General features: G+C 43.2%; 1 protein-coding gene across 1 annotated transcript; it reads left to right on the top strand.

Moving 5' to 3' along the window:
- Window positions 1-1,627: 1,627 nt before the first annotated feature.
- On the top strand, window positions 1,628-4,471 carry LOC142250584 (uncharacterized). The gene is made up of 2 exons (XM_075322766.1): window positions 1,628-2,386; window positions 2,871-4,471. Exons 1-2 carry the CDS (start codon window positions 1,723-1,725, stop codon window positions 2,924-2,926), a joined length of 720 nt encoding a protein of 239 aa, XP_075178881.1. The 5' UTR covers window positions 1,628-1,722; the 3' UTR covers window positions 2,927-4,471.
- Window positions 4,472-9,437: the final 4,966 nt, after the last annotated feature.

Below are 9,437 nucleotides of genomic sequence, written 5' to 3'. Positions count from 1 at the left end.
ATTATTCAGAAATTTAAGATCCATGGGACTGTAGCCAACCTTTCTGGACATGGCTGTAGGAGGAAAATTGATGATAAATCAAAGAGACGGAAAATACGAATGGTAACAAGAGAGCCCAGAAAAACTTCTAAAAAGATGTGATACCAATGTGATATGACTGAAGTTTGAATGTAATTAGATAGGAATCATAATCAAAAGATAGGAGTGATCCCAGATATTATTTGACCTATCAATAATTCAGTATCAAAGAGATGTCCTTTGGATAATATTTCAATATGATGACCATAGAATACATGTCACAGGTTTTTGAAGCAGTTTTTAGATAACGAGGAAGTAACATTTACAGTTCCACTTGCCGGAAACTTGTGGTTAGCTTAAAGACAGGTGTAAGGAAGCTTGCATATGAAATTTACGGCTCATTGCAATATTTCACTAACACTGGTCAAACTGTGGTCGGTCAGTTGACCACTGGCTAAATGTGCAGGAAATGTGCAGGAAGCTACTGGTGCCCACAGCAGCTTGTGGTCAAGTTACATGAACATGACTCAGCTGTCATATGCTGGTGACCATTTTAACACAACCTACAATGTTTTCCTATAAAAATACACCGGACTCATTTAATGTTGGGGAAATACCTTCCAGGACATTGAAGTGTACGTACGCACTGTTCCTGTGATGCCATGCCATGTTGATTCCTTATCATTAACTCGAGTCCCTCCGATGTGAAAGGATTGCTACAACATAACGGTAATGTTGATGCATATTTCTGTTATTGTATAAGTTTCTATGACTATAGTTCTTATGCCTATGTACCATTGACTATATATATATTCATGTGCTATTAAAATAAATAGTATCTTGCTATAAAGAATATTAGTATTCGTGCCTGATTAGGATATCAGTGAGCGCTTCGTAAGTACGGGCTTTCAGCCCCCTTTTTAGTAGAATTTAGCAAGACATAAATTGGCGTAGTCGGCAGGATTACTTCTATAAGAAGTAATTAATGAATTTTTGTAATTTAGAAATTAAAAACATATATTTGGCAAATTTCCAGATATTTTTTCAATCTTTTTGCATAGTGTCAAAATGTTCAGTAAACGTAAGGATAATGTTAAGGAGGTTGTTGTGGAGATCCCCACCTGGATTGAGGCTCCCTACAATCTTATAGCACATGAATTGGTCAATTGTGGATTGGCAGAACAATGGCAGAATAAGCTCAAGGGTTGTGAAGCTACTGATGTTGTGAATGTACTCAGTGGTGCCCCTGTGAAAGCAGGTGATGTAGTGTCTTGTGGATTGGCAGAACAATGGCAGGACAAGCTTATGGGTAGTGAAGCTACTGATGTTGTGAATGTACTCAGTGGTGTCCCTGTGAAAACAGGTGATGTAGTGTCTTTAGCACGGCACAAACAATGGCAGGATAAGCTTAAGGGTAGTGAAGCTACTGATGTTGTGAATGTACTCGGTAGTGTCCCTGTGAAAACAGGTGATGTAGTGTCTTTAGCACGGCACAAACAATGGCAGGATAAGCTTAAGGGTAGTGAAGCTACTGATGTTGTGAATGTATTCGGTAGTGTCCCTGTGAAAGCAGGTGATGTAGTGTCTTTAGCACGGCACAAACAATGGCAGGATAAGCTTAAGGGTAGTGAAGCTACTGATGTTGTGAATGTATTCGGTAGTGTCCCTGTGAAAGCAGGTGATGTAGTGTCTTTAGCACGGCACATGTGGATTTTGGCAAGTGCATATAGTGTAATGCATGAGCGTAATCTAAAGATTCAAGGACAAGATGAGCAAAGTGTGAAAGATCAATTGACAAAACTGGTTGCTCATATGTGGAGTAAAGGATGGGAAATCAATGATGCCAAGGTTCAAGGACTGTCTCAGGTGGTAACATGTCTAGGGATTCAGTGGAACAAGGGGCACAGAGAGATCTTGCCCAATGCCAGACAGAAAATTATTAATTTTCCGGTCCCTAAATCCAAACAGGAGACTCAGTCTTATATTGGATTGTTTGATTTTTGGAGACAACATATCCCTCATTTGGGACAAATGTTGGCTCCTTTGTACAAAGTAACGAGGAAAAAATATGAGTTCCCATGGGGAGAGGAAAAGCAAAATGTGTTTGAGATGGTCAGGGAAGTGTGGCAAGACATTGAAGGGATTATTCAATCTACCAAGACCACTGTATTTCATGTCGATGCTCATGTCCCTACTAACTCACTTGAACGTTTGTTTAATTCAGAAGCAGATAAAGCAGCAGCCATCAGACAAGTCAGTCCAACAGTTGACAAGGCAAGGTACAGCTGTTTGGGCACACCAGAAAGAGCGACGCCTTATTCAGCAGGTTTAGACCTCAGTACATTGGAAACTGTCGTGGTACCCCCAGGTAAGGTAAAACCAATTTCAACAGGATTGGGTTGCCATACACCAAAGGATCATTATGGTCAAATAGCCACTCGTTCTAGCTTAGCGTTAAAAGGAGCCATAGTGGTGGGAGGGGTAATAGATGCAGATTATCAGGGAGAAATCAAGGTACTGATGCTAAATTTGGGAAATGAACCTTTGATATTGATGAAACACCAGAAGGTGGCTCAGATGTTAATAATTCCAATAAACTTGTCTGAAATAAGAGAAGGAACTGCCCCAGCAGAATTAACAATACGGGGTACTAAAGGTTTTGGATCCTCTAATATTAAAAATGTAGGAGCAAAAATATGGATTCAAAACCTCCAAGGACCGCCCTCAGAGATAGCGGTAATAGCGGTCGGAAAAGATCGTACTTTCCTGATGAGACCAGGAGTGGGGAAGTGGGAATATGTCCCACAAGAAAAATGTTATTTACGAGAATAATAGTGTATCTTTATTTGCAGAAGGTGTTGTAAATAAGCGGAATCCATGGTATCGGTCACTGGGAAGAGCTCGATAGTGATGAGATGGAGAAATTCCTGTGTTTGATGTTTGCCTCTCTGGTCGTTGGATGGACAAGTCTACATCAGGAGGAACCTATGGCGAATGAATTTCTGATGCACCATCACATTTTCAACACACAGATTGCTGGATCTGTACACATTCTTTGCTTACAGCCACCAGTATCCCTTATCTGGATGTCCCGGTATCGATGGAGGAAATCTTAAAGTAGAAAAGTTGTTCTGATCATCTTGCTGATAAAGACACTCGAAGTGTTCGTCTATAGAATACTACAGTACCCATTTCCATAGTGGGATGGATCAATCTTCCATGGTGGCAAGGCAATTTGAATGCAACAGTCACCAATTTGCAATATCTGGCTTTTAAGGGAGGAATTTGGGTACAAAGATATAAGACTGGACTGACTAACCTGGGATTCATCCCTATGGGGAATATAAAAATAAGTTTTGGGACAGCTATAAATACTGTAGATGCTTTTAAACCCAGCTTAGTGGAAAGGACAATTCATGATATGTTATGGCCTTATGCCAGTATGTTCATAAATGGGACTAGTGAAACTTGTAGTAACGTATCGGGAAATGTAATGTGTAATGATTCCTTTGAATATCGAGCAAATGCCAAAATACATGATATTCAAGGGAGCTTTTCAGATAATATTGCTTTTAGTTTTAATATACTGTACAAAAGTAGTGAAAGTGATTATATTTGTGATTCAACGTTTATCTAAACAAACCAAGAAAACAAAATTTGTGGCAAACAATATTTCTTGGTCATGGTATGGTATATTCCGAGTGATCTTCTTCTAGTGGAATACTGATGATGGAAAATAATCCCTGGGATCAAGGACCGATTGTGATACCAATGTGATATGACTGAAGTTTGAATGTAATTAGATAGGAATCATAATCAAAAGATAGGAGTGATCCCAGATATTATTTGACCTATCAATAATTCAGTATCAAAGAGATGTCCTTTGGATAATATTTCAATATGATGACCATAGAATACATGTCACAGGTTTTTGAAGCAGTTTTTAGATAATGAGGAAGTAACATTTACAGTTCCACTTGCCGGAAACTTGTGGTTAGCTTAAAGACAGGAAGCTTGCATATGAAATTTACGGCTCATTGCAATATTTCACTAACACTGGTCAAACTGTGGTCGGTCAGTTGACCACTGGCTAAATGTGCAGGAAATGTGCAGGAAGCTACTGGTGCCCACAGCAGCTTGTGGTCAAGTTACATGAACATGACTCAGCTGTCATATGCTGGTGACCATTTTAACACAACCTACAATGTTTTCCTATAAAAATACACCGGACTCGTTTAATGTTGGGGAAATACCTTCCAGGACATTGAAGTGTACGTACGCACTGTTCCTGTGATGCCATGCCATGTTGATTCCTTATCATTAACTCGAGTCCCTCCGATGTGAAAGGATTGCTACAACATAACGGTAATGTTGATGCATATTTCTGTTATTGTATAAGTTTCTATGACTATAGTTCTTATGCCTATGTACCATTGAATATATATATATTCATGTGCTATTAAAATAAATAGTATCTTGCTATAAAGAATATTAGTATTCGTGCCTGATTAGGATATCAGTGAGCGCTTCGTAAGTACGGGCTTTCAGCCCCCTTTTTAGTAGAATTTAGCAAGACAAAAGATTAAAGGTAAACTTCAAGCTCAAGGAACATTAGTGTCAGATCACACCATCTGTCGTTGTTTGAGCCAAAGTGGACTTCATGGGAGACGACCAAGGAGCACACCATTGTTGAAAAAAAACAAAAAAAAGCCAGACTAGAATTTGCCAAACTATATGTTGACAAACCACAAAGCTTCTGGGAGAATGTCCTATGGACAGATGAGACAAAAATGGAACTTTTTGGCAAGGCACATCAGCTCTATGTTTACAGACAGAAAAATGAAGCATATCAAGAAAAGAACACTGTCCCTACTGTGAAACATGGGGGAGGCTCTGTTATGTTCTGGGGCTGCTTTGCTGTATCTGGTACAGGGTGTCTTGAATAGAGATGAGCGAACCGGTCCCGGTTCGGCTCGAGGTCGGTTCGCCGAACGGAGGTCCCGTTCGAGTTCGGCTCGTCGAAAGTTCGACGAACCGAACTCGAACTGCATAGGAAACAATGGCAGGCAATCACAAACACATAAAAACACCTAGAAAACACCCTCAAAGGTGTCCAAAAGGTCACAAACAACTTACAACACAACACAAACACATGGGAAAGTGACAAGGACATATACTTATGCAAAAACAAAAGAGCTGGACAAGGAAAAAGAGGAGGAGACACAGATATAGGCATGGCACGCCCTTCTAAAGTCATGTAAAACACCGCAAGGTGACTCCAAGCGGAGTCTCCCTTTTTTCCAAAAATTGGGCCACACAGACACCCACCCCATCAGTGGCAGCACTTGGGCCCTAGTTGCAAACAGGATGTTTAGATTTGCATCAAGCACATTCAAAAATACGCCATAATTAACCGTCCCCAGCATGACACCGGGGTAGGTAGATAAAGTCTTTGCTGAACCATGACTTGTTCATCTTGGCTTCTTTTAAAAACAATGTAAGCAAGGGTTACTCCAAGCAGAGTCTCCCTTTTTTTCCAAAAATTGTGCCCCACACACACCCACCCATTCAGTGGCAGCACTTGTGCCCTAGTTGTACACTTCACAGCTAGATTTGCATCAAGCACATTCAAAAATACGCCATAATTAACCGTCCCCAGGATGACACCAGGGTAGGTAGCAAAGTCTTTCCTGATCCCAGCTCTGTTCATCTTGGCTTCTTTTAAAAACACAGCAAGCAAGGGTTACTCCAAGCGGAGTCTCCCTTTTTTCCAAAAATTGGGCCACACAGACACCCACCCCATCAGTGGCAGCACTTGGGCCCTAGTTGCAAACAGGATGTTTAGATTTGCATCAAGCACATTCAAAAATACGCCATAATTAACCGTCACCAGCATGACACCGGGGTAGGTAGATAAAGTCTTTGCTGAACCATGACTTGTTCATCTTGGCTTCTTTTAAAAACAATGTAAGCAAGGGTTACTCCAAGCGGAGTCTCCCTTTTTTTTCCAAAAATTGTGCCCCACACACACCCACCCATTCAGTGGCAGCACTTGTGCCCTAGTTGTACACTTCACAGCTAGATTTGCATCAAGCACATTCAAAAATACGCCATAATTAACCGTCCCCAGGATGACACCAGGGTAGGTAGCAAAGTCTTTCCTGATCCCAGCTCTGTTCATCTTGGCTTCTTTTAAAAACACAGCAAGCAAGGGTTACTCCAAGCGGAGTCTCCCTTTTTTCCAAAAATTGGGCCACACAGACACCCACCCCATCAGTGGCAGCACTTGGGCCCTAGTTGCAAACAGGATGTTTAGATTTGCATCAAGCACATTCAAAAATACGCCATAATTAACCGTCCCCAGCATGACACCGGGGTAGGTAGATAAAGTCTTTGCTGAAGCATGACTTGTTCATCTTGGCTTCTTTTAAAAACAATGTAAGCAAGGGTTACTCCAAGCAGAGTCTCCCTTTTTTTCCAAAAATTGTGCCCCACACACACCCACCCATTCAGTGGCAGCACTTGTGCCCTAGTTGTACACTTCACAGCTAGATTTGCATCAAGCACATTCAAAAATACGCCATAATTAACCGTCCCCAGGATGACACCAGGGTAGGTAGCAAAGTCTTTCCTGATCCCAGCTCTGTTCATCTTGGCTTCTTTTAAAAACACAGCAAGCAAGGGTTACTCCAAGCGGAGTCTCCCTTTTTTCCAAAAATTGGGCCACACAGACACCCACCCCATCAGTGGCAGCACTTGGGCCCTAGTTGCAAACAGGATGTTTAGATTTGCATCAAGCACATTCAAAAATACGCCATAATTAACCGTCCCCAGCATGACACCGGGGTAGGTAGATAAAGTCTTTGCTGAACCATGACCTGTTCATCTTGGCTTCTTTTAAAAACAATGTAAGCAAGGGTTACTCCAAGCGGAGTCTCCCTTTTGTTCCAAAAATTGTGCCCCACACACACCCACCCATTCAGTGGCAGCACTTGTGCCCTAGTTGTACACTTCACAGCTAGATTTGCATCAAGCACATTCAAAAATACGCCATAATTAACCGTCCCCAGGATGACACCAGGGTAGGTAGCAAAGTCTTTCCTGATCCCAGCTCTGTTCATCTTGGCTTCTTTTAAAAACACAGCAAGCAAGGGTTACTCCAAGCGGAGTCTCCCTTTTTTCCAAAAATTGTGCCCCACACACACCCACCCATTCAGTGGCAGCACTTGTGCCCTAGTTATACACTTCACAGCTAGATTTGCATCAAGCACATTCAAAAATACGCCATAATTAACCGTCCCCAGGATGACACCAGGGTAGGTAGCAAAGTCTTTCCTGATCCCAGCTCTGTTCATCTTGGCTTCTTTTAAAAACACAGCAAGCAAGGGTTACTCCAAGCGGAGTCTCCCTTTTTTCCAAAAATTGGGCCACACAGACACCCACCCCATCAGTGGCAGCACTTGGGCCCTAGTTGCAAACAGGATGTTTAGATTTGCATCAAGCACATTCAAAAATACGCCATAATTAACCGTCCCCAGCATGACACCGGGGTAGGTAGATAAAGTCTTTGCTGAACCATGACTTGTTCATCTTGGCTTCTTTTAAAAACAATGTAAGCAAGGGTTACTCCAAGCGAAGTCTCCCTTTTTTTCCAAAAATTGTGCCCCACACACACCCACCCATTCAGTGGCAGCACTTGTGCCCTAGTTGTACACTTCACAGCTAGATTTGCATCAAGCACATTCCAAATCCACAAGAATTTACTCTCCCCAGGATGACACAGGGGTTGTAAATTCCTTCTGGATCCATGACTTGTTCATTTTGATGAACGTCAGTCTGTCCACATTGTCACTGGACAGACGCGTGCGCTTATCTGTCAGCACACACCCAGCAGCACTGAAGACACGTTCAGAGACAACGCTGGCAGCTGGACACGACAAAATCTCCAAGGCGTAAGTTGAGAGCTCTGGCCATTTTTCGAGGTTTGAAGCCCAAAAGGAGCAAGGCTCCATTTGCAAAGTCATGGCATCGATGTTCATTTGTAGATACTCCTGTATCATCCTCTCCAGCCGTTGACTATGTGTCAGACTTGTTGTCTCTGGTGGCCTTGCAAAGGAGGGTCTAAAAAAATTATGAAAAGATTCCATAAAATTGCTGTTACCAGCACCAGATACGGTCCTACTGGTACGTGTAGACTGTTGAAGATGACGAGACCGTCCCATGTTTGTCAAGTTACAACTGGGAGATTCACTCCCTGCACCTGCACGGTTGTTAGGTGGAAAAGCGGATCTAAGATCGAGTAACAGCTTCTGCTGATACTCTTGCATACGTGCGTCCCTTTCTATGGCTGGAATTATGTCACAAAATTTGGACTTGTACCGGGGATCTAATAGTGTTGCAAGCCAGTAGTCATCATCACTTCTAATTTTGACAATACGAGGGTCATGTTGGAGGTAGTGCAACAAGAAGGCACTCATGTGTCTTGCGCAGCCATGCGGACCAAGTCCACGCTGTGTTTGTGGCATAACCGTTCTTTCTTCCTCTGACATCTCCCCCCAACCTCTTTCAACTGAAATTTGACCAAGGTCTCCCTCATCTGCTGAGTCTTCCATGTCCATGGACAGTTCGTCCTCCATTTCTTCATGTCCTCCTGCACCTTCCTCAACATCTCGCCTGCTACCATGCGCCCTTGTTGATCCCTGTCCCCCATGCTGCCATGCCTGGCGCCTTGGTGATGATGTTGTGTCTTGCGCATATGAATCCTCCTGTAGTTCATCCCCTTCCTGTTGTCCCACCCCCTGACTCTGAATAGTGTTTAGCGTGTGTTCCAGCATGTAAATGACTGGAATCGTCATGCTGATAATGGCATTGTCAGCGCTAAACATATTCGTCGCCATGTCGAAACTGTGCAGAAGGGTGCATAGGTCCTTGATCTGAGACCACTCCATCAGGGTGATCTGCCCCACCTCTGCATCTCGTTGGCCCAGGCTATACGTCATGACGTATTGCACCAGGGCACGGCGGTGCTGCCACAGTCACTGTAACATGTGGAGAGTTGAATTCCAGTGTGTCGCCACATCGCATTTCAGGCGATGAACCGGCAGGCCGAAAGACTTCTGGAGCGATGCAAGTCGCTCAGCTGCGGCACTTGAACGGCGGAAGTGAGCAGACAGTTTTCGTGCCCTGTTCAGAAGGCCATCTAGGCCGGGATACTGTGTTAAAAATTGCTGCACGACAAGGTTCAACACGTGAGCCATACAAGGTACGTGTGTCACCTTGCCCAGGCGAAGGGTCGCACCCAGGTTTGCAGCATTGTCGCACACGGCCTTACCAGGCTGCAGGTTGAGTGGAGACAACCATTTATTAAACTCGGACCGCAGAGCTGACCACAACTCCTCAGCTGTGTGACTCTTATTCCC

Source organism: Anomaloglossus baeobatrachus, chromosome 9 (assembly GCF_048569485.1).
Source record: "Anomaloglossus baeobatrachus isolate aAnoBae1 chromosome 9, aAnoBae1.hap1, whole genome shotgun sequence".
Taxonomy (NCBI): domain Eukaryota; kingdom Metazoa; phylum Chordata; class Amphibia; order Anura; family Aromobatidae; genus Anomaloglossus; species Anomaloglossus baeobatrachus.
The sequence above is the reverse complement of the archived record's forward strand: the minus strand, read 5'-3'. Positions and strand labels throughout refer to the sequence as shown.

Bases quoted from the DNA above. Each gene is read 5' to 3' on its own strand.
- LOC142250584 (XM_075322766.1), top strand. From the start codon at position 1,723: ATGTGGATTTTGGCAAGTGCATATAGTGTAATGCATGAGCGTAATCTA. The intron at 2,387-2,870 runs GTAAGGTAAAAC...CTTTATTTGCAG, and splicing joins AACTGTCGTGGTACCCCCAG to AAGGTGTTGTAAATAAGCGG.